The sequence below is a fragment of the Pituophis catenifer genome, unplaced genomic scaffold (assembly GCF_029215685.1).
Source record: "Pituophis catenifer annectens isolate HBS135680 unplaced genomic scaffold, rPitCat1.0.hap2 SCAF_3, whole genome shotgun sequence".
NCBI lineage: Eukaryota > Metazoa > Chordata > Lepidosauria > Squamata > Colubridae > Pituophis > Pituophis catenifer.
The window spans coordinates 174,844,398-174,871,193 of record NW_027256883.1 but is presented as its reverse complement, the minus strand read 5'-3'; the positions used below and the strand labels follow the sequence as shown (position 1 = coordinate 174,871,193).

The 26,796-nt window shown below is 37.8% G+C and overlaps 1 protein-coding gene across 1 annotated transcript in view; it reads right to left on the bottom strand.

Annotated features, from left to right (window-relative positions):
• Positions 1-26,796, bottom strand: part of CUNH6orf132 (chromosome unknown C6orf132 homolog) — a 43,676-nt gene that overhangs the window by 8,104 nt on the left and 8,776 nt on the right. The window contains exons 2-3 of the mRNA XM_070939816.1: positions 17,960-18,075; positions 2,480-2,555 (exon numbers count right to left, since the gene is read on the bottom strand). Coding sequence (XP_070795917.1) covers positions 2,480-2,555; positions 17,960-18,075 — 192 coding nt within the window. The remainder of the gene's footprint in view (positions 1-2,479; positions 2,556-17,959; positions 18,076-26,796) is intronic.

Below are 26,796 nucleotides of genomic sequence, written 5' to 3'. Positions count from 1 at the left end.
GATTAAAACTGCCAAAGGCTAGGATATCAATTGAGACACTGATAGTCAGATCCTTCTTGGCTCAAACCCAGTAAGTTCTTTTTTTAAGGAAATAATGTCATGTAATTAAACATATAGATTATTTATTTACGTAGGGGAATTGCTCTGCCACAGGATGCTGTTACAGTAACAACAATCCCAATGATCCCACAAGCGTATCTTCAAAAAAAAACATAAGGGTCTAATATCTGGCAACTTGGGGCAGCAGCACCTCCAAACGCCAACAGAAATTCCCAAATGACAACTACTTTCCCCCTTACCCTGCCTGGTGCCATACCCTGAACCCAGCTGGACACATTTCAGAAAGGGGAACTCCCCCCTTAAGGCCTCAGCCAGGTTTCGGTAACACCTGCCAGGTTGTCCTACTCCTCCCTGATAAGATCACAACTAAGAAAGCTTTATTATTACTCAATCTGGTATTAAGCAGTAACAGTCAAAAATCCAGGCTTCTGTAAGTCTGCTGACCAGGCATGGGCTGGAACTCGGATGGCTACAACCTATCATCAGTATTAAACACGAGGAAGGCCTTCCCCACAAATGGACCTCCCTCTGTCTCCCATCAAAACATTCCATGCTGTCACCACCACCATCAATAAACCAATGTATTGACCTTCTCTACGCTTCCCTTTCAGCTCCAGACTCCCAGCTCTCCTAGCTGAATATCCTTCCATTTGCTCCTGCACACCAGACATCCCACCCCAGCTCAGGTCCCATCTCAGAGGCAGCAATGGAGCCATCTTCAACATTTGCCAGCATACTACTATATAGACTATAAAAGAACAATTTGAAATATCCATGTAAGATCTAGTGGAAACCTTCTGCAAAGCTTCAGGTCTCGTTCAAGGGTGAGTTCTAAATTTTTTTACTACCGGTCCTGTGGGCGTGGCTTATTTTGTGGGTGTGGCTTGGAGGTCATATGACTAGGTGGGCATGGCTAGCTGGTCAGAGTCATTTCTGGAAGGTCCTCGCACTTACGACCAGTCCTCGCACTTACGACCTGACTCATTTGTTTGTTTTTAACACTGTTCAGCTGTAGGACGGCCCTTTGAAGCCCCGCAGCAAGAATTTAAACAGTTTTTTTCCCTCTAGTCATTAGCTCGGACTCAGGAGGCAGCAATAGATTGGGGGTGGGACCAAATAAAAGGTAAGAATAACGTGGGTGGGTGGGGGGGATGGGAGGATTGGGGGGAGAACCGGTTCGGTGATGTCATATCATCACCGCTACCGGCTCGGCCGAACCGGACCGAACCGGGAGGAACCCACCACTGGTCTCATTTTCACTTTTGGTGGCTTGCAGATTCAGTAGTGTGCTGAAGCGAGCTCTCAAAAACTTATATTTTCAGGAATTTTACAAGCTGGGTGAGAGCACAGATGAGCCAAATGCCTAGCACACTGTTCTGTGGCTACCTGGACAGAGGTGGCAATGGAGCCAGGACTTCAATTTTCTCCAGCATGCCACCGTATAAACTATAAAAGAACTACCGTATTTTTTGGCGTATAAGATGCACTGGAGTATAAGACGCACCTTAGTTTTTGGGGAGGAAAATAAGAAAAAAGCTGATTGGCAGGTGAATTGGCCTCCCGGAATACCCCCAATCAGCTATTCTCAGAGGTGAATTTTAGCAACAGGTTCCTTGGTTGTGAGCTCTGGGCCTTGCTTTTTTTTGCTTTTTTTTTTCTGCCTCTGAAAGCCTCTCAGAAAAAAAGCCTCTGAAGCTCTGTTTGAGGGTTTCTTTTCTGAAGCTCTGTTTGGGGGCTTTTTTCCCCTGAAGCTTCGTTTCTGATGCTTTTTTCAGCCTCTGAAACCTCCGTTTGAGAAGCTGGGCGGGGCTACATTCGGAGTATAAGACGCACCCAGATTTTCACCCTCTTTTTTGGGGGAAAAAGGTGCGTCTTACACTCTGAAAAATACGGTATTTAAAACATCCATGCTATCATCTAAAACTACAAGACAGCATAAATAACAGCAATAAAAGCAGTACCAAATCAAAAACAACAGTAAGCTGAAAACAATTCCTTTTTTAAAAAATGCTTTTTCGTGGTCACTACTTAAAAGTAATCATAGTTGTCATAATGTCTATAGCCTCTACATGGCTAACTTACCTTAAGAGGAATAATAAAATCAGAAATGCTCTTTCTATCCTCCTGGTAGATGGTTTCCCTACTTATGCCACTGAAAGACCCTTTCCATAAAATGTGGTCAACATCTAAATATGTTGCCTTTTGTTTCAGTCCTAAGTTTCTAAATGTGAATGATAGATTGTACAGTTTCACAAAAGTTCAGGAACACCACAAAAAACAACATTGTGTTAACACTGCAAGATGATATACTGATGCCAAAGCAAAATTTATGATTTCACTGTCAAATAAGATAGTGAACAATAGCTAATGATATGCAGATAATAGATATGGTGAGCGTCCATCTCAATTATCATTTTACCTGCGGGTAGCTTGTCCTCAAAGCTGTCTGGAACAGATGGTGTTGGTACAGCTACCCCATGTGCTTCTTGAGCATCCTGAAAAGGTTGAGAGATGGACTTTAACATTACATAAAAAGTGGTAAACACAAATGCCTTATTAGACAAAACTAATAAATACACACATGCACAGATGCACAGATGCGCACATGCACATACATCCCACAGATAATTTTCATAAACACACACACAGAGACACACTTTACTATTATTTATTCCATTAAAAAATATTTTTCTAAATATTCCAAAATATTTTTTCCTGAGATATTTACAAATTGCTTATTGTTTATATCATTGTTCAAGAAAAAGATAAATATTATTTAAACTGTAGTGAAAATGCAAATTTAGTTCATAAATCCACTCTATTACATTGCTAACTCACATTAGTGGAATCCACAAAGTGCAATCTTTTAAACTCTCCCCAACGTTTGTAACTAGGGAGACTTCAGGAAGCATCCACAAACATAATTATTGAATCAATCTAGAAAATGCAAAAATAATATGTTTGCATTTCATCTTGACTTGGAATCCTTGAGTACAAAGTCTGCCTGATAATGCTGTCTCTATAGCCCTTCAAATAAGAAGGTTAAGGATATTTATTCATCCATTCATTAATCAAATTATCACCCATCTCATAGAAAATGACATTGGATGGAGTACAACAATATTTTGGACAGAATCCAAGAAATTCTGCCATTATTTCTATGGGTTCAAGAAACTCTAGACTAGCATTTCTTGAATTACTATTCCCTAGTGTCACATATTAAACAGTTTTTGAAATCTGAGCATTTAAAAAATGTATGTCATGGTTTGGATATACTAATCAAGGCAAAGAGATCATTCAGTTTAGGGATATCCAAGTCCTTCAATCCATTTGAAGTATGCACTTCTTTTGTTTTGACCCATGGTATATTTAAATAAATGGTATTTAAATAAATGGTATATTTAAATAAATAAGCAAATGGTATTCACAGGAACAATGGTGTGGACTTGTCATTGACAGCCCTGGCTTTTAATACAGTTATATAACATTTTGCATAATAAGGCAAGCACCACTGGCAACATTTTTGTTTAAACTATTGCAAAACTCAAAGCCCACATTGCAGTTAGTTGGGATTTAAACTTCCTCATCTTTTAAATCCAGCAAACTAAGTTTATAATTTTTATTTATTAATATCACAGCAACAATAATAAGCATCTGGCACAACACTCCAGACTTAACAAGTGTTGATAAGAAAGACAAAGTCTGGATAAAGAATGCTGTAGTACCTGAAGAGAGCAGAATCAAAAGCCTGGAGACAGAAGTAGAACGACTGTGGCAAAAGAAAGCAAAGATAGTACTACTATGAATAGGTGCTTTGCATGCAATCCCATAATATCTAGAATACCATTTAAATGCTATCTACGTTGACAAAAATTACCATCAGTCAATTGTAAAAGGCAGCTTTATTTGGAACAATTTACATCCTGTGATGATACTTTTAACACCATTAAATCTCAATCTGCCTATCCTAGGTCCTTGAAGACTCCTAGGTGGATAAAAGTGCCAAATCCAGTCTAAACATTTGGCTGATTGTGTAGCCAACTATAATAATAATATATACTGTTAAAACAAGTGGATTAATAATAGTACGAAGGAAGGTTGAAATGAGTTGAGGATGTTTTGTCAGGATAAGAAACAACAAAGAGGAAATAGGTGAGGCAGACAGATTACAGTGATGATGGGCAAATTGGCTCGGGGATGAATTACTGGTATCATTTTTAAGGTTACTTCTAGTTTATAGTCAACATTAGTAGTAAGTTTATAGTTCATCCTGTGACTCTCAACCTGTGGATATAGATTCAATGGTTATGAAAAGGCAATGTGGGACCATTTTAGATGCCCACCTTCCCTGCTACATGTTTTAAACTTCAGCTAATATTACTGATAGTTGAAATGTCTCTTAATAATTTAGAATGGTGAAACAGGCTTCTGCCATAATCTAGCCTCAGAGCAAAAGTCTATTTGTACCTCCCCAACTTGAAACTTACTCTTGAAATTATCCCACAAAATAGCAGTTGATGCTTCTGCTGTCCTTTCAACATACGTTAATACATCTAAATTAGAGATGAGTCAACCTTGCATTTCTTAAGTAAACTCAGAGTTACTTAGTAGCAGTACATTTCAGCTTCACCCAAATCCAACTGACCCACATCAGGGACCAACCCTCTGAGACTCTTATTGCATATATTATGCCTCAGCCCCCTCCTAACCATGAAACAAAATGGCCTATACGTTTTGGTAAATCCAAATGATCAGCATGAGTATTCCCCTAGCTATTTAGCAAAATTATACCAAATGGCAGCATCAATTCAACTTTGGTTGATTCCCAAAAGTTATGTTTGGTTGGGCATGATTAATACTAAAATAAGAGTCCATAAGAACATCCCAGAACTATAGTGTTTGTTCCAAAGTTTTTATTTTTTTTAAAGGAAGGTGAGGAGGCAGTGAAACTCACTTGCATGTATTCATCAGGAGTCAAAACTGACTCAAAAGAGTCTTCACTTTTTCCTATTTCTTTTGAAAGTTAACTAGAAAAATAAAGAATATGATCCTCCACCATACAGGAACAGAAGTCTAGAAATAGAGCACTCACACTCCTTTTTAATTAGTTTTACTCTCTCTCATTAAACTGCAATCTATTAACTATTGTGGCTAGATGTTGTCTATTGTTATTCTCTGCTAGAAGTGAAAATGTCTTCTCATAACTGTATTTAAGGTCTTATTGAGTTATAACAAAAGATTTCATTCTGTTTTTTTATAATAGTTGTATTAAACCTTAGAGTTAACAGATTAAAAACTAATGAAAATTATAAAAAAGAAAAAGAAAAAAGAAAAAAAGGAGGGAAAGAGGGAAAAACAGTAATATAGAAAGAAAAATAGAAAATAAAATAAAACTATAGCAAAGAAAAAGAAAAGAAATATAAAGAAGTAATACACCGTCCCCCCTGTAGGCATAAGTATGGAAAGGCCTGTAATATGACAGACACAAAGTTATAAAATAAGAAGACTCACATTCGCTATTATGATAATAATGATGATGATGTTTAGAGTTTTATCCCATCTTTTTAATGTATATAACTCAAGGCAGCAAACCTACTGAATATTCCTGCCTCCTATTTTCCTTACAATAACAACCTCCTGAGGCTGGGAGTGAGAGAGGCCCAAAGTCCCCCAGCCGTCTTTCATGTCCAAGGAAGGCCTAGAATTCACAGTTTCCTGCTTTCTAGGCCAGCAGTCTAACTATTATTATACATACTACTACTGTACTACTACACCAAATGGAATCTCTGCTAAATTGGTATCCTTATCCTAGTGTTATTCTAGTACTAGATTCCTTAGAACTCTAGATTCCTGTTTCAGAGTGAAACAATGTAATTTGCTAGGAAGCTTCAACTTTAACCACAGTTCCTAAGAAAGGATTACAGGGATGTGATCTACTGCTTTGTTCATTTATTGGCTTACGTTCATCTGAAGTGATTCAGAAAATCAGTGAAGTGCATTGTACATTCTACTGTTAGCTACAGAAAGGGACCAATAAGCCACAGGTGTGCTGAGACTAAAAGGGTTAACAAGGAGTAACTAGGGTTTAAGGAGTAACTAGGAAATGAAACATCTTACTGGAATTTTGTGTTTTTTCTGTTTGAATATTTACTGCACTGTTCTGAATTCAAGGTTGGATAATGATTAAACAAAGCCTGGGCTTTCTAATGAGTATTTGCTATCTGAAACAAAAGGCCAAAGTCTTCTGAACTTAACAGAACATAAAAACACTCAACTCAAAATGATGAAGGGCAAAGAAAGAGTTAAAAAACTGGGGGGTGGGGGTGGAGGAACCAATAAACTAATCACAATAAACCAATAAACATTCAGGTGAAGTGTGAAGAACCTTTTGCAGTAGTTATATTGTTACAAAAAAATCCACTTTTCCCAAAGTTCCACTATATTGTTTTCATTGTTGATTTATATTCATTTTGTTGTTTGGATTTTTTAGGGAAGGGAAGGTATGTACATTAAGATTACACTAAAAGGAGGAATAAAAGAAGGGAAGGTATGTACATTAAGATTACACTAAAAGGAGGAGTAAAAGAAGGAAAAGTATGTACATTAAGATTACACTAAAAGGAGGAGTAATAGCAAAAGTTTTAGGCCTCAATTCAACAGAATTCAAGAGATCAAATTGCCAATATACGCAGGATCATGGAGAAAACTAGGGAGGTCCAAAAAAACATCTACTTCTGCTTCATTGAGTATGCTAAAGCCTTTGATTGTGTGGATCACAACCAATTGTGGCAACTTCTTAAAGAGATGGAAGTTCCAGACCATCTTATTTGTCTCTTGAAAAACCTATATGTGGATCAAGAAGCAACAGTGAGAACTGGACACGGAATCACTGATTAGTCCAAAACTGGGAAAGGAGTCCGGCAAGGCTGTATACTGTTGCCCTGCCTATTTAACTTATATGCAGAGCACATCATGAGAAAGACAGGCTAGATGAATCACAAATTGGAATTAAGATTGCTGGGAGAAATATCAACAACATCAGATATGCAGATGATACCACTCTAATGGCAGAAAGTGAAGAGGAACTAACTTCTTGATGCGGGTGAAAGAGAGTGCAAAAGTTGGCTTAAAACTCAACATTAAAAAAACTAAGATCATGGCATCTGGCCCTCTCAATTCCTGGCAAATAGATGGGGAAGAAATGGAGGTAGTGACAGATTTTATTTTCCTGGGCTCCAAGATCACCACAGATGGGGACTACAGCCTAGTAATTAAAAGACACTTGCTCCTGGGGAGGAAAGCTATGGCAAAGTTAGACAGCATACTAAAAAGCAGAAACATCACCCTGCCAACAAAAGTGTGTATAGTTAAGGCTATGGTTTTCCCAGTTGCAATATATGGCTGTGAAAGTTGGACCATAAGGAAGGCTGAGCGCCAAAGAATTGAGGCTTTGAACTATGGTGCTGGAGAAGACTCCTGCGAGTCCCTTGGACTTCAAGGCAATCAAACCAATCAGTTCTAGAGGAGAACAACTCTGACAAGCCAGATTCTGAAGATGAAACTCAAATACTTTGGCCACCTAATGAGAAGGAAGGACTCACTGGAGAAGAGCCTAATGCTGGGAACGATTGAGGGCAAAAGAAGAACGGGATGGCAGAGAATGAGGTGGCTGGATGGAGTCACTGAAGCAGTCAGCGTGAGCTTAAATGGACTCCGGGGGATGGTAGAGAACAGGAAGGCCTGGAGGAATGTTGTCCATGGGTTCACAATGGGTCAGACACGACTTCACGGCTAACAATAACATGTCAGAATTAAGTTTACCATTTTTCTGTACAAAAATATTAAGATCTAAGATGGACTCTACTTCATCAATACTTGAGCCATAGTACATACATTTGTTACATCTGCTTATCTCCAAAGAGCCTTTATTACAAATGAAGTCATTTTCTAAGTACAGTTAATTTCTGGGCTGAGAAGAAAATAAACAAAAACATCATGCTGGATTAAGGTGGGGATTTTCTTACATAATTATACATTTCCTAATACTCCAAACCATTAATTGTACACTGCCCAGAGTTGCTCAATGAGTGAAATGGGTGGTCTCTAAATTTGATAAATAAATATATAAAGTAATGGGAAAATAATGATATATCACAAGGGTGCTAAAAATAATGCTTTCAGATCTGTCCTGAATGCTCTGCAATGAAATTCTGCTATGAAATTCCAAATTTACACATTTTTAGATATTCCATTATCTGGGATATTTAAAATTCTCTAGTTAACTGGCTGAGGGTCAAAGCTGTATTTCAAGATTTAGAACAGTTTGCAGAATGGTATTTTATTAGACACTCAGAAATAGTTGTTTAGTTTGCCTTTCCACATGGTGGCATTCAAAACACCATATGCTGAGATGCCATCTGTTCCAGTGGTGGGTTAGCCCCGGTTCGGGTAGTAAAATCGGCGGGAGGCTCCACCCACCAACCCTGATGTCGTCAGGAAACTTCTGCGCATGCGCAGAAGGGCGCGCACGGCCCCGTTGCAAACCGGTAGTAAAGGTAAATAGAACCCGCCGCTGATCTGTTCGCTTCTTAGTATTGCAGCGAACAGGTATAACTTCAACAAAATCTGTGACTTCTTTTAAGCCTCAAAGTAGATTTGATCTGGACTGCAACATACCTCTGTCATGGTCCCATCACTAGATGCAATTTTTATATGACACCTGGGGAATTTCAGATCTCAGGTTTTTTTTTTTAAAAAAAAGGTAAAGCAGGGTAGGACAGGTAGGCAGATAATGGCTTCTGGAATTCTTTCAAACTAGCTGTAGCCTTGCAAGATTTCTTTGGGTTTTTTTGGGGGGGTGTTAATTCAGTAATATTGTATGCTTGGGGGGAAGTGTTTGTTCACTTGTTCCCCAAGGCTTAACCAGTTTGTGGATATATGTTATTTCTGTGAATAGCTCTATATGTCGTGTGTGTGTGAGTGTGTGTGTGTGTGTGTGTGTGTGTGTGTGTGAGAGAGAGAGAGAGAGATTTTGAATCTGTAAATATCCAAGAATAATATGCATTAAAATCTTAAAATGTGTATTAATTCAGTACAATGTAAATATTATATTAGCGTTTATTCATTTAGAGATTCATTGAAACATATACATTTACCAGAGGTGCTTAAATGTTTGCTTAACAACTTGATGTGTGTGTATGTGTGAGAGAGAGACAGAAAGAGAGAGAGAGAGACAGAGAGAGAGAGAGACAGAGACAGAGAGAGACAGAGAGAGACACAGAGAGAGAGAGACAGAGAGAGAGAGACACACACAGAGAGAGTGGGATGGCTATATCTGTTAATATTTTGAATATGTTTGGGTCTAATAAAGATGGTTTCATATGTGCTGTCTTTGTCTCTACATACTATTGTCCGTTTGCACAAAGTGGACTCCATATGGTCCTCTTTGGGTCATATGCCAAAGAGACAGACAGTTTCATTTTGAAAGTATTACAAGCTATTGCCCAATTGCCTTTCCCAGAGGATGATTTAGAGGGGTAAATTTTCTATCTTTCCTTCATTTGATCCAACCTAGTTTGGAACTCTTATCTTTCTTTCGCTTGCTTCTCCTGCTACATTAGATTTCATCCTTTTTTGTTCTATCATCCTACTGATGATAAAAGATGGGCAGGCCGACAGAGCATAATTTATTTCCAACACTCTGTCGGGTTGGAAAGAATAAAAAAGGTCAGCAAAACCAGTATTTCAGGTTTGTGGAATCTAAATCAGCCATTTGAATGTATCAATCATCTTTCCAGTCAGATTTTCATAATGCTAGCATTGAAGGCTGGATTTGTATCTCTGATAATATAAGACATTCATCATTGCATTTGATGAGGCTCTGAAAGGATATGAGGGAACGGGCCTTTTCTGCCAAGCTCCAAGATAATGATTTCATCCGGTTTATCCTAAAGGAGATCCCTCTGACTACATTGCTGTTCATGCAGTAGTGGGTTTCACTTACCTTCGCTACCAGTTCAGAACTGTGAGCATGTGTGTGTGCGCGCTTGCTTTGCTCATACATGGTGCTTCTGCACATGCGCAGAGTGTCCATGATGACGTCCGGGCAGGTGGGTGCAGCCTGCCGCCGCTGCTGCTACCGGTTTGCCTGAACTGGGGCGAACCGGTAGAAACCTATCACTGTGTTCATGTAATAATTGATAGTTATGAAATTTGATTTGTACTAATGGGTTTTGGAGCTGTTACTTTAGCTTCCAGATTGTTAACTGTTAAACCGCACAAGTTTGAAAAAGCTTATTGTATCAATAATACATTTTTTTCATAATTGCTTTGAACTTTTCTCTTTTTTAAAGAAAAAAAGAAAGAAGCCCACAGTTTTAAGTAAAAATACTTTTTTTTTTTTTTGGTATAACACAAAGCCATGCCTCTTAAACCAGGGTTTAATCAATTATAATGGTCTGATTCACACATAAAGCTAAACCATAACAAGTGCTTCCAAATTTAAAATAGGCTTCTTAGATTCTAAACTGTGAGCCAGTAAGGCAGATGCCAAGTTTGGCCCAGGGTAGGGCCAGAAAGCTTCATTCTTATTAGGTATTTTCAGAGTACTGTACAATAATACGAATGGGCTTCTGTCCAATGTTGGGTGTACACAATTCCTGTGCAATTTCAAATATTGACTCACTCCTACATTCAAGGTGGCTGGTCAAACCTTCATTCCTTTCTGGGGTAGAACTGTACAAGGGTTAAGGCCTGCATAAGGAGAAAATCTCAAGGTCAATCATTTCCAAGAATGCACAGCTAAAGCATGGGCTGAGACTCACGTACTTCATAGTTTAAATTCATTTATTAAATTTGCTCATCATATAAGAGCTTACCTGTGCATTGGGTAAGAATACATGACCTGAAGCCATACTTGGATTTTGGGAGGGAGGGTAGGTGGCAGGGACCAGGTTCTGATGAATTGGGGGCCCCCAGAAAAATGCATTGTACAGGATAGAGGGAATGTCAACTCTTTTCTTACCAGCTCTTTTCTCCTTTCCTGATCATTTACTTGTTCTTAGTGTACTTCTAATGAAAAAGTAATAGCCCATGCAAGCCCAAAGGAAATAGATGAAGCACATCATAGATTAACCTTTGGGGATTTTTGTTTTAAATACACACACATACACCCACAGAGAGGCACACACACATACAGTGCACGCACACACACACACACACATTATACACATACATATTTTTTTTATTACAAGCAATTGTTGAAGATATGTTAGTCATTTACATTATTTAGTAAGTCTGAAAATCTAAGTCTGAATATGGTCATGAATTGTATATATAGGCAGATATATGCATATGATTTCTATATATGTAGTTACTGATGCTTTTTGGGAATCTCCAAACCTGCCATAATTTGAAAGTGAATTGCCCCAGAATTTATTTATTGATTAGACTTTTATCCTAGCCTTATTTTTTGGGGGAAACCTCAAAATGGTAAACATAGTTAATGCTCCTGCCTCCTATTTCTTCACATCAACAATGTTGTGAGGTAGATTGGTCTGAGAGAAAATGACTGGGCCAAAGTCATCCAGCCAGCTTTCCTAAGCATACCTAAGGGAGGATTAGATCTCCATCTCCTGGTTTCCTGCCACTTTTTAAATGGAAAATAGAAAACAAATGTGAAAGTCATAGCACATGTAAATATGCCAAGTAAACACAGAAATTACAGCTCTACCCAATGTGACATCTTTTCTCTGTGGTGATGTCACATTGGGTAGAGCTGTGATTTTCTTACCAAAGAACATTTCAAAGGCATCTCATGTCTGCTGAGTGATATTAACTTCCCTTAGATAATTAATTCCTTGTTTCAGTAAGCAAATGCCTGCCATACCTTGCTTTTCAGTTTCTTTGCTTAGTTAAGCAAAGAACTTTATTTTGTTATAAAATTGAAAATATACAAAAAATATTTGGCTGGGGAATTCTGGGAATTGAAGTCCACATGTTTTAAAGCTGCCAAGATTGAGAAACATTGTGGTAGAGAAAAGAATTGGACGCATGTAAACATATTTTGGGAAGAGACTTCACATATGGAGCCACAATGCAGGAAACTTTGCTCCCTTACATATGTCCTTAATACTAGAGATGAGGCACAAGGAATAAAGCCCAGGAAAAGGAGTTCAAACCAGGGGTGCTATTCAGCAGGTTCTGACAGGTTCTGGAGAACCAGTAGCAGAAATTTTGAGTAGTTCAGTGAACCAGCAAATACCACCTCTTGCTGGCCCCAGAGTGGGGTGGGAATGGAGAATTTGCAATATCCTTCCCCCAGGAGTGGGGTGGGAATGAGGATTTTGCAGTATCCTTCCCCTGGAGTGGGATGGGAATGGAGATTTTGCAGTATCCTTCCTCTGCCACACCCACCAAGCCACGCCACGCCCACCAAATCACCACCACAGAACCAGTAGTGAAAAAAATTTGAATTCCACCACTGGTTCAAATCTTCAATAGCCAATGCTATTCAGAGTTTAAAAAGGCAAGTTATGACTCTGAAGTATGGCTAGAAAATAATTGGCAGCTGGTGCAAGTTTGTTTATTTATTTTTAATAGTTTAACATTGTTCCTGCTATGTTCTAAATAAAATCTTGGAACAGACTTCAAACAATATCCCAAGTATAGCATACTGAATTAATATAAACTTTATGTAAAGAAGAAGAAGTAGACACTGACAAGAGAAAATAACTAATGTGTTGCTGACTCATTCAAACCTGTATTTTTTTTAATGCCCATTGACTAATAATAAAGGTAAAGCAAAAACTAACGCCCAGTCAGACCTGTTTAAAATAAGAGGGTAGTACCACATATATCCACATCTCAGTCTAGAAAGCTGCTCATTTGTTATGCATACTACATACAAAGCAAATGCATAAGGAAAAAGATAAGAATATTTTCATATTTGCTAAGCAACATCAAAAAGAAAACACTGTACACTTCCTCTTGTAGAATTACATGAATTGAGAGGTAAATATGTGTACATATAGTGAAGTGCCAATTTTTTAAAGTTAAAAGTAACCAAATACTTTTGAGTAGAAGAAACAGCTGAAAGGAATGCAAAAGTATTTATTATGAGCCATTTCCTCTTCAGAATCGTGCTCTTAGTTGCATTTATTCCAAGTCAGGGAGCATCTGTTGTGTGTTTGTGTGTGTGTAAAGCAGTCAAGATAGTGGCTGTGACCCGCATAACTGAAAGCTTGCAACACAAATAAAAAGTAGGCAGGACTTTGATCTTGGGTTCACAGCTACCATTTTGACTTTTTTGATTCACTCTACACATATCCACAAATATTTTTGAAGCATGTGCACATTTTCAGGGGGCAGAGCAATTCTCTGAAAAATTAGGAGAAAAAAAGAAAGAAAGAAAAGAAAACAGATTTTTTTTCCCCTGCCATTCCTGTGCCCTAAGAAAGAAGTTCCTCCAAATTTTCAAATGCTGTTTCTTTGTTAGAAACATTTGATTTCACTGGGTAAGGGTCACAGAAGTTGGAGTAGAAAAGAATAGACATCAGGAACCAGAGGCAACAAGTAAGGCAAGCAAATATCTCCTGCCTTATTTAATGCCTAATATTGTCCAGTAAACTTGTAAGAAGATAGGAAAGAAGCTTTGTGACTGAGGTTAAAGTTCAGAGCCTGTCAAAGTCTGAGAGTAGGTAAATTCAGTTTATTGGTGTCAAAAATTAGAGCAAGTTGTCAATTCCTAGCAACCATATAGATAAATATTCTACAGGAGGATCTGTCCCCAACATTGTACTTTAGGTCTTCTATGGTGCTTTCATGGTGCTCCCTTAACTACTCTAATTGAGTCCATCTACTCCATCCACTTTGCTGTTGGTTATTATATTCTTTTTTCCTTGCACGTTTCCCAGCATTATAGAATTCTCCAGAGAATTAAGTCTTTGTATAATGTGTCTGAAGTATGATAATTGGAGCCTGGTAATTTGTAGACTATAATGTCACACAGATATTGTAACTTCATCATTCAAATGTGAATTTTGTAATTTGCCTCAATTACATAATTTGCATCATTTGTGCACATACCTCACATCCCCGTAAGTGCCTCCATCCTTAAGGTTAATGAGCACCAGTCACTTCCAATCTGCATATCTATATTTTGCGAACCAGACCATCATGCTAAGCAACAATATAATTGATTTGTTTGGACACAGTGTGTTATGTGAACATTGCAAAACTTGCAGGCTGCTCTGGACATAGGGTTAGGCACAAAAGTACAGTCTGTCTCTGAAAGTCAGAAAAAGTCTGAAACCTGCAATTAGCCTTTTTTCCCCTGTTGCTGATTTAGCACTATTTATCCTTGAGTTGGCAGAAAATGATATTGGCATGTAATTCATTGTTCATATTGCTGATTCCTCTCTTCCTGATCAACAACGGTCATTTCATTTTCTCTCACATAATAATTGACAAAGCCCAACAGATTTATAATGTCTTGAGGCTTCTCTTGGATGATGAATAAAGAGGAAAACATTGCTTTAGGTAGAGCAAAGGATGATTCAAGTCTATAATTGACGAGGAATGCAAAAAAAAAAAAAAAAAAAGGCAATATCATGCAGTCATAGTAGAAAAATTGATATTGCCAGAGCAAGTTTTTAGTGTGGTTATGTACGAACAAGGAAAGGTTGTTGATTAAATTAATTATGTATGTGAACCAGGTCATTCCCTTTTTTTATTTTATTTTTTTAATTTGATTTATATGCCGCCCTTCTCCGGAGACTCAGGGCGGCTTACAATGTGTTAAGCAATAGCCTTCATACTTTTGTATATTTATACAAAGTCAGCTTATTGCCCCCACAAACTGAGTCCTCAATTTACCTACCTTAGAAAGGATGGAAGGCTGAGTCAACCTTGAGCTTGGTGAGATTCGAACTTACAGTAATTGCAGACAGCTGATGTTAATCACAATGCTATCAGTCTGCTGAGCTACCAGGCCCTTTAACTTAACGTACAACTTACTAGATCTGTATCACTACTTTCCACGCTATTTTCTTTCTAGATAGCCTTATTCCTAGAATACCAATATTCTGATAGTTACATCTGTCAGCAATGATGTTACATCTATCATGTCTCTAATCCTTCAGCTGGCAGTAAAGTATGGTTGCCGACTTTGCACTACCTTCAATTCCAAGTCCTATTTTGCTTCAGTAATGAGGCAAGGAAGGGGTGCGGTCCTTACAGTTTTAATGTGGAAAAAGTTAAAGAAAGCAACTGGTTTTCTACCCCTGTTTAGTTTTCCACCAAATCTCATCAGCTGTTGGAGGTAGGGGGGGCATCCACCAATCATTTTCTTTAACGTGGATTGTATCTGGACAGGAGGTGAGCTTTGACAGGTGTTTAGACTTGTTAAGGCTTGCTCTGTTTTTACTTAAGTGTTTTTGTACAGGTGTGCAGCTGATACTCTGGCTCCTTTTAAACAAGGATCAAACTGATTTATGAATAGCTCTATTTTGGAATAGCACTAAATTGTTCTCCCAAAGGATAAGCCCAAACTTTATAGGGAGAGAAGTGGCTGTTATGAGGGCAAGTGGAACCCTCCCCCCCACCACACTTTGCAATTCTCCCTTGTCAATTGCTTTACCAGGGTGCCTCACCCATCCTGCAGATCTGAGGTTGTAGCTGTAGTGGGAAGGTGCTTTCCCACTTCAGGGAGAGAGACTGCATAACTTGTGTCTAAAACAGTCTGATGGGTGCAGTGGAAACCATGTAATGAAGCAGGATCTCCCATTTCATGGTAACCCAGCAGTGCTAGTCAGCTGCTTCTCAAGCTGGCTCACAGGTCCTGGTTGTACGCAGCAAACTCTTTCACCACCAGATTGCCATGTCATCAGATGTCCATTGACAGAAAATATCAGTTCCCCATCTCTCCTCCTTCCCACTCTACATGCTACCCTATCTGTAGGACTGCCAGGAGGAGTCAGGAGAGATAGCTTTTGAGTCCAGAGGAAAAGGACCAGACTCTCCTGCTGCCAAAATCAAAATATTCCTGCAACAACAACAACAACAACAACAACAACAACAACAACAACACCTGCCCGGGGAATGGATGGCAGTAGACATAGAGGCATTCAACAGCCTAAAATAGCCAGTGAAAGGTAGACAGATCTGATTGTATCATTGACCACATTGTCAATGAAGGGACCAGAAGGATCAACCTCTATCATGTGCAGGAAAATCAAATAAACCAACCACGAAAGTAAGTTGTCCAGCCTTTTCTTAAAAACCAACAACCTTCACAGGTACATTTTTCTGCTATTGCAAATTTCTTAGTAAGTTTTACTTTAAATGAAATCTAGATGGATGCAGTTTATAGTTATTTTAATAATTATTTCTGACATTATTTTATGTGGTCATTGAAAGCACTTTTTGATCATTTTCACTGTAGTTTCCCTTTATGGCCCTGAACATGGCTATCTTGTCTTTCCTTCTCTTTTTTGTCTCCATACTGAACATCCCAAATTCCTTTAGCCAATACTCCAAGGCCAAATTCACTCATACTACAAGGCTTATATCAGGGAAAAAAACGAACACTAACTTAACATCCAAAGAACTATGATGAGCATAAGCCACCTCCATGTTTAGTAGGGAATGAGATGATGGAAAGAGATGTTCTTTAAGAATAGTTACTGAGGCAGCTTTGTGACAAGGTTAATAGGATGTATCAGTTATATAGACCTGTCACAAAATGAAAGTCAGATAGCTGATCGCCAGTCTGGTTTGAAAAGAGAAATTTGTCAAATCTCTCTTGAAAAAAAAATGTTTTTTTTTTTTAATTCTATACATACATGCACCTTTAACATTCATGGTATCAGAACATCTCTGCTTCATCTCTGCTTGTTTCCAAATTTAAATATATTGGTCCAAGTTGTTCGGAGGCTTATCTATCTAATAGTAATCGTTTTCTAGCAAAACTAAATACACTGAAGACAATACAACTCAAAATAACTTGATTATCTTCCTAAAATTGTTATAAAGAAGAGTCAGGCGAAAGCCCTTTTGTTTTTTCTTGCCACAGCTTTCATCATTTATCTGATTCATTTTGAAAACTAGATGATCAAGTAGTGATGTACCTAATAATGATCCCTTCAACATACCTATGAACCATATGTTCTGCAATAAATTTCATGGTATTTGCAGAAAGGATGCTAGTCCAGTCATGCAAGCTGATAGCTATAATTGATGCTCAAAATAGTTCTTCAAACATTCCTGTTTGAAAAATCCTGTTGCAATCCAAAGGGGTTGCAGCATCTACTAAAGTCATACTCAAAGATTTTTCTAATACTTTAAGGACAAGCCAAGCTGAGACATTAATTGCATGAATGCAGAGAAAAAGCACGATACTGCAATAGTACACCCTGAGCAGAATCAAAACCCTAGGAAGTGGGCTGAAGATTGTAACATTTGTGTCCCCTTTAGTCTTGATGAAAAGGGTCTCTCATTCCAACTACTGTTGCAAAAAGAAAGAATTTTTCAACTCTCTTTATTTAGAAGAACCTGGTCTGGTTCTAAATTATTTTCAGCATGTATGTAATATGAGAACTGAAGCCCTTTTCAGTTCCCATAACATCAATTTATATTTTATGTTGATTGTGATTATTCCCTTCATTCACATAAAACTAGTATATATGATCTCACTTATAAACATCTGTTTGATATATGAAAGCTTTGGAATTTTCTCACTTCCCTCTTCTCCTCCAATAAAACCCCCATCTTACTTTCAAAGCAGCTATATTAAGCTGAAAATCTTTAAACAGAAACAAATAAATCTTCCTTTACAAGAACAATAAAATTGTCAGATGGATGGATACCATGCAACAGCATGTAATGTGTAGCAAATACTCACTAGAGGTAAGAAAGTGAGCAGAGGGCGGACTCTTGGACGTGGTTTAAGTGTGGCTGTTCCAGAATCTGTCACTGACCCAAAGCGATTACCGCCATAATAAATGCCATCCAGTTCACCTAAAACAAAACAAAGAATATAAGTAAATAAGCAAAGGAACGAAGACCAAATGTTGTGTTTGAGATGAGCTCTCAACTTCATACATTATTCCACTCTGTGTTTTTTCATCTAGCAATTCCTACCACCTAAATAGTTTGTAATAATAATTATCCATGAGATATAGCAGATACCTTTGACAGAGGACCTTAACTAACGGGCATTAAAAACAGAAGCACATCAAAGGTCACCATGGTTTCACAAACACTTGGAGGCCACTTCAAATTATTTTATGCATAGAATCTAAAAATCATTAGAATCATTCTAAAGATGCAGCCTAAACTTGCCATAAAATACAACCTCAACATGTACTCAGAAGCCTCTCTGTGATTATATCAATATGATACAAGATGAACCAGCAAATATGTAAAGCCTTTCATTCTCAGCCTTGCATCCTTACAACCATTGTAGAACTTGTGTGGAAATTAAAAACTGAGCTGGTTAACTATGAGCTCAATTCCTGATCCAAAGAAAAGACTGTAAAGACTTCCTCTTGGGCTATGGTGTGGAACTATTTCCATTTCCAAAAGCACCCTATTGCCATGTGCCTGGTCACCATAACATCAACGTTTGTTCTGCATAAGCAACTGGGCAGGGAATCTTTCTCCTCCCAGAACTAATTGATGGTGTTTCTGCTTGCTATTATTAGAAGAAAAGTAGGAGGGAAACAAATAGAAGAGAGTGGACTGATTGGAGCATTCAATTTTGTGCTTCCTTTTGGCGACCAATTTCCCTTGCTAGTGGGCAGGTGGCAGGGAGTGTCAGCAATCCCAATTGACTTTACAGTTCCTGCAGGCTTTCACATTAACTTTCAGGATGATGAAGCTGGTAAGAAGTTGCATGTCCAAGGCCACCAGTTGGGTAGGGGAATGAGCAAAGGGGTGTATGAGTAGCCAGTGTAGCACAAGGGCAGAGGAACTGGGAAACAGTTCACTGGTGGAGTAAACTTACTCAAACAGTTTGCGACCTTACCTGCCAGTGTCCTCATTGACTTTCACCCTGCGAACTTCCCATAAGCAAAGAGTTTGCTATCAGGAAGCTGTCAGGAATGGACATGGAAATGGAAATGACGATCACATGACTGTGGCTGACCTTGGCAGTGTGGCAGTAGAACTGAAGCAGCAGTAGCACAGCAGTGCTAAAGAGGCTACAACTTCCCCAAATTTTGCTCCCATGGGGAGCAAATCCAGGATTTAAGACACATTTTGTAAATTAGCTCATTGGTTTAAAAATTCTTCCCCTGCTTTGAGGCACCATTACAAACAAACAAATATGAGAGTTTTAGAAGTATATAGAGATTCTAATGGACACTCACTCTTGGAACTATTATTGATTGATTGATTGATTGGTTTGATTTATATGCCGCCCTTCTCCGGAGACTCAGGGCGGCTTACAATGCATTAAGCAATAGCCTTCATGCTTTTGTATATACCTGCTTAGTTTTTATATTGGTAGATGAACAGTTTCTATAACAGCTACATGCCATACGTCTGTCTTATTCTGATATTCAGTCCTTGCTTAAAGATCAAACCATATTATTTACAAACTAATCCTTGTGAGAAAAAATAAAATCAAAGTTGGTTACTTCCTTATAAGCACCAATGATGATTTGTGAGTTAAAAGAGATGCAAATCAATATATCCCTATCAAAATAACACACCCTTATTTACAATTCTACCTAGCTAGCTGGCTGGCTGGGAATGTGGGCATTTGCAATTGCATCCCAGTCAGAAGTATCAGACACTGCATTACAATTTCAAAGTATCCCATGTTTCTGAAAAACCATTGTATCCCTGTTGGTTTATGAGAAAAAAGTCCAAATGTTGCTGGGTGATATTTCTAATATGATTAACAGAAATAGCAAGAACATATGCAAATTTGAGTTTTTCAGAGTGTCCTAGCAGGAAAGATGATATAAAAACAGGAGGTACAGGAGAAGCAAGAAAGTTGAAAAAATGAGAATAGATGTTTTAAGCTATAAGACTTTCAGTTTAATACCATTTGCAGTATGGAGGACAGATTAATCCCTAGTGGCAACAGAAAAAAGAATGAAATCAAAAAAGCTTTTTCAAGTGTGCTGAAAACATGTGTTCCTATTCTTATCAGCCTTCCATCTAAAGTCAGTGGTGGGTTGCCCCTGGTTTGCACCGGTTCTATAGAACAGGTAGTAAAGGTAAGTAGAACCCACCCCTGTCTAAAGTAGAGTAGCAATAGCACTTAGATTTATATACTGCTTCATAGTGCTTTTACAGCCCTCTCTAAGTGATTTACAAGTCAGCATATTGCCCCCAATAATCCTCATTTTACCGACCTCGGAAGGATGGAAGGCTGAGTCAGCCTTTAGCCAGAGAGATTTGAACTGCCGAACTGTAGCTAGCAGTCAGCTGAAGTAGCCTGCAGTGCTGCATTCTAACCACTGCGCCACCTCGGCTCTAATCAGTAGCTAATCCTACTGATGACTCCGCCACTTTTTACCCATTATCTTATCTGACAGGTATTGGCAGATCAACCAATCAAACTGTGGTGTCAAAGAACAAGCAACAACCTGCTATTGACCACATTCCCCAAACCCAAAGTTCAGTGTTTCCTTTATATCCTTCCATTGATAATGCAGAATCCCAAAGACAGGGACTCTCTTCTCATACGCAAGTGCTTTAGCTGCTTTTATCACCTCAACAGATCTTGGTCATTTAATTATGCTCAGAACACTGAAGGGCAGTGTTTCAGTTCTGCAAGTTTACAACCTGGATCCACCATAGTGCTTTTTGTCTGGCGTCTTTGAAGGAAACATCAAGCAGGATCATAGATATGGATTCAGTGCATTCAAAGGATGAGATTTCACTGAAAGAGACCTGCTCTTTATCTTGATGTTTCATTTTGTTTACTAAGTAAGGCATTGGAGAACAGTAAAAATTAGAAGGCAATCTTTCATAGTCACAACAACAATACGTATAAATTCCTGGAAATGCTCACCCTGGTTCATTCGCTGGATAAAATAAATCCATTATCCCAATATAGTAATATCTCATGAAGACCAATTTCAAGATGAACTGGGCATATAGATGAAATGATTCCTATTGCTTGGGAATCCTATTTCCTTGCTGGAAAGCACCCAGCCTAGCAGAGAGGAGGGATCAAGTATGGAGTTAGCCTGGAATCCCTGCACAACCACAAAAGGGCTAGGACCGACTTATCCCCCTTAGAACTTCCATCAATCTCTTACACTGAGGAGATTCTTGTATGATAGGCAAAACTTAATAAAATACTTAGCTTGAATTCTTCATGTATGGGTCTGGTTATTCATGCCTGACACAACTAGACAACCTGTAACCCCTTGGATCATTATTTCAGACATATTTCCTGACCAGATTTCTCAATGCCTTCAATAATGGCAGAGCGTCTAATGGACTTGAAAGGTTCTTAAAATATGCAGGGAGATATTCATAGATGTATCTGCCTTGAAAGTAGCCCATGTTGAACTGTATAGCACAGTCAAATATCAGGAGTTAACCAGAGGAAATGTTTTATGACACTTGTCATATGTCATAATATGTCATATGTCACACATATATGTCACAAAATGCTTTATAATATTTTTATGTCATAACATGTTTTACAAAATTTGCCAAATTTCAATTACCCAGGTGTTATGGATCCCAGATTTTGGATGCATTGTGTAAATTAGTTCATTTAGGTACCTTAATTGAAAAGGTTTTGCCCTATGATGCACTATTTTGCACAGTTAAAGGTTACATACACAAAACTTTTAGCAGTACAGCACGCAATTCAGAGTCTGCGGATCAGAGGCAGTTATGTTTTGGTACCAGGACCGAGAGTATTCACAATTATAAAAATGTAACAGCATATCAAAGAATAGACTTGTCTTTAATATTCTGCCAAATAATTTAGCCCTTAGTTCCTTAGTTTTCACCTTAAAGGGTCTTCTCCTCCTGAATTGGTACCTTTTTAAAAAACAATAATTAGATCTATTTTTACACTATAGTATCTCATCTTAAGTTCTCAACTGGAGTTCAAAATTGGCTGACAATTTGACAGAAGAAATACAGATTTAAATCTGTTAAATTACTCAAGGAACTTTAACTAAAGGAACCATAATCCTGTGTAAGTCTACAAGTAGAATTCAGGGCTTTATTTCCAAGAAAATCTATATTTATAGCCTTAATATATGTGATTTAGCCTTTTAATAGATTGATTAATTCAGTTATATGTTTCTATATTTGCAAATGAGTAAACCAAGCCTATTTCTGAATATGTATGTCCGTGTACTTAAATATATGTAATTTTTTGAAACGATCCTAGCACATAAATAGCAGTAGGCATTACTTTAGAAGACAAATTCATTTGTCTGCAAAACCAACAAGGAAATGAAAATTTTAAAGTTAGGTTTGCCACCTACTATTTTATAAGAAGTTCTATTAATGCATTTTTAAAATTGGGATACTTTAACTACTTATTTGGCTACAATTTTACATGTGCATAATTATTTCATTAAAATAAATAATAGTTTCAAATTAATATGTATTAGATTGCATAGTTTATAATGAATTAATATAATCTGTTTATTCAAATAGCCCCATAAAAAGACATTAAAAACATATACATGTTTTTGTAAATGATATATTTTATCATTTAAATTAAATTTAAATGTTGATTTAAATTAACCTTTTACAATCTGGTACCTCTGAAGATGAAGTGGGTTGGAATTACAACTTCTAGAATGCCATGCTAGCATAATCTTTGATCATATTGGGTTGGCATTCTAGATCAGAGTTCTAAACTTCAGCAATTTTAAGACAGCGACTTCTACTTCCCAAAATTATCTAGCCAGCATCTTAAACTTGCTGAGGTTAAGAAAACTAGTCTAGATGGTGGAGGTTTGGTATATCTGGATGGCAGCTACTTGGCCCAGTTTGTTTAACCTATCAAACATCAGCAACCTAAATTTTAGTATCTCTTCCTTTGTTTTACACTTGGTTACATATCCAAACTAATAGTGCTAATTGAATAATATAAATATATTGAAGATTTGGAGAAGCCACCCTTATCTTTTTGCATACCTTCCTAGAACAATCTATGAGAAATATAAAGGAATTTAAATCTGACCTCAGGAAAAGTATAAGCAAGGCATTAAAAGGGGTCTTGGAAATACCGAGACAGAAGGAAGTATGAAACTCAAAATAACCCCGACTTACTCTTGTTTTGTATAAGATGAGACAGAGAGAAACTTGGACAAGATTCTGTTATTTATACACTGCAACAATAAAATAGCATTCCTGGAAACTCTGTGGTGTCTATGTTTTGACCCAGCCCACTTTGAAGACATGACAGGAATCTAAGATTTGTAGAAATCTCCATCACCTGATAAATATTCAGAAAAAATGCCTTTGGGAGGACATCCCAAAATAGCTCAGCAGGGACTGACATGCTCCTGAAATGAGGCAAGCTCATGATTCTTGAGGGAGAAGGGAAGGAAATCACAAGGGAGAGGTTAGCAAAATGGAGGAAAGACTGCAGGAACCAGAATATTCCATTTTTCTTTCCTTTTTCAGCTCTCAAATTTATCTATTTTTCTGTAGCCAAAACTACAGGGCCCAAAATATGAGGAAAATAAAATTAAACAGCAACAAAAAGTGGGAATATGAGGAATAGGAATTAAGAAAATGTGATGGATTATAGTAAGAAGGTGGACTCCCAGGAGGGACATGGTGTATTTCAGAGGACTAAGGGGCAACTCAGCTCAGATATCATGTGAGAAAGAGGATGAAGTCAGCCCCTTCCTAATAGTTCACAATGTATATTGTAGATAAGAGGTCTTCAAACTTGGCAGCTATGCTGGCTGGAGAATTCTGGGAGTTGAAGTTCACAAGTCTTAAAGCTGCCAAGTTTGAAGACCTCTGTTGCAGATGAAGATAGCAGAGTCCTTAGTCTGGCAAGATTTTGTCTACAGTGTTAAACAATAAAGAACTAAGCTTAGAAGAATGACCACATGTCATTCTTGGGTTTGGGCCTGACAGATGAGAACGAATGGTGTAGACTGTCCTGAACCAACATAACGCCAAGGACAAACTTCTTGTATTTTACCAGTTTTCTGAAAGACAGGCCCTTTTGCTCTTTCTCTTTTACTATGTGTCCTCAGACTTATATTTTATTGAAGTATACTTCAATTTAGTATACACAGCTGTGTGATGTGAATTATTGTTTCATAGAAAGGGATTGTTTGGGGAACATTATCACCTTGTTGCTAGCATCATCATGAATGTTCAAAATGACTGAAAAAAACATGTTCAGAAAGACAATAATATAGATTAGATCATATTTATTCTCAAGACCTCACATTTTCCAGATGTTTTTTGCAATGACAATTAGGATCTAAACACAATTAAATGCCTATTAAAACAGGAAGGAAGAAATCTTGATCATGTTGGAACATTCTCGAATCAGAACCTGTGGACATCTTAGCTTCCAGCCTCACATTCTTGCCACATAATCATACCTCTCTGAGCTGTGTTTTCCAGTAGTTAATACAGCCCATAATTTACTTTAACAAGCTTCTCAGGTGAACAGCATGAATTAACAAGTATGATCAGCAGACACACTCATAATCTATAAGCCCCACCTCTGTTGGAAAGCTCTGCAGGAAGTTGTTGCAAAGAAAGTAAACATTAAAGCACATTAAAAGAAGGGAAACATACAGAGTATGCACGATCAGCAGTAAAGGAAGCAGAAAAATCCTTGCCCACTGCAATTCCATTATTGATTCAAAGTCGGAAATAGACAAAGAATTAAATATAATTTCATAACATAAAGGGCATTTGCATATGTGTGCTTTCTCTCCCTCTCCACCCACCAGCAAATCTGTATGCTCTTGCTGTTTTTGTCAGATAAATTAAAGCACCACTGCACCATTTTAAGCTCCGCCCATTTTAAGCATCTGGGTCATGATATAAATAGGAAAAGTTATGATTTGCACGCACTTATACAAACATACAAAAGAAGTGGAAACATCTGCAAAATACTTGTCTCTACTTGTCTCTCAAAAATTGGTTTTATTCTGTTTAGCAGATGTAGCCCTTTCTAATTAGGAAAGAGCTGGAAGAAATGTATTTCTTATGGAAATACATATCTGAGTATTTCTTCTATAACAATGAGCATGCACCTGAAATTCTTCAAATACCTGTTCTTCTGGGTTGTCATGTCAATAAAGATCATACACACTAAATTCATCTCTCCCTTTAACTTATGAATTCTTGGACCAAATTTCCATCTAGATAGCCAAAATAAGCTTTGAAAACCAGCAAACAATTTGTAGCACCATCAACACCTTATTTCTTGTATAAAATATTATTCTTTTCTCATGAATGATATATATTTTAATCTCATTTAACTGATATCTTAACTGGCACTGTTCCAGTGTTTTCTTACCATCCAAAACTAAGTTTAGTATTTCATAGCAAGGGCAAGCTAACAGGGTAGACTCACAAAGAGCAGAAATGCAAAGCATTTGAAAGATCCTTTCAATTCAAAATAAATACTAATTTCTGCAAATGATAAAAATGATGAAATGGTAGGAAGAGGATAGGGAATATAGATAATGGTAGGATAAAAAGAGTTAAGTGCCAGTTGCTCTAATGGTCTATTACAATGATGGCTAACCTTTTCGAGACTGAGTGCCCAAAGCGTACCCAAACCCCCAAACTGCAATGCGTGTGCGCCCGGTGCAAGCGCCCCGCCCCCACACATACACATGTTTCCCCTGCATGTGCCCTTCTCCCCGTGCATGTGCAGGTGTTCCCGCTGCATGCGCTCCATCCTCCGCACATGGTGGCAGAGACCCGAAGACCAGCTGGCCAACTGGAGGTAACTGCATATGTGTGGCAGAGCTGAACTGGGGCGATGGTTTCCGTGTCCATAGAGAGGGCGCTGCATGCCACCTCTGGTACACGTGCCATAGGTTCACGATCACGGGTCTATTGATACCTGACAATCATCTATATACTACTAAAATTCTTATGTCCGTAAATTTTAACAGATTAAAATGGTGTATCATAGGGCAATTCCCATGGAATTGAAACTTGGCAAATTTTATTAAACATTTTATGGCATAAGATTATTATAAAACATTTTACGACATAAAATTATCAAGAAGCTTTTTATGACATAACACAAAATGTCATAAAACATTTCCTGTGGTCAACTCCTGATGTTTGACAATTCATTATGAGCTACTTTCAAGGCAGATACATCTCTGACTATTTCCCTGAATTTTCAAGAGCTTTTCAAGACCATAAGAAGCTCTGCTACTGTTAAAGGCACTAAGGAATCTGGTCAGGAAATATCCAAAGGGTCACAATTCTCTAATATTTTCTAAAGGTGGATTCTCAGGGTGGCTATTCCATACAGGGAATTCTGGGATTGCTGTGTATCAAGTTGCACCTAATATCAGAAAATATTAGGATCTAAGTAGTTATTGATATAGATCGGACAATCAGTGCTAGAGTTAAAATTAAGAAGGGTTCAGTGGCACAAAAAATAATGCAAAACATTTGAGAAAGAATAAATATACAACCAAAATAGAAACATTTTCAAAACAGTTGTCCAAATTAACTGCATTCTAAGAAGTCAGTCAACCCAAACTGACATGGAATGAGTTGGTTGTATGATAC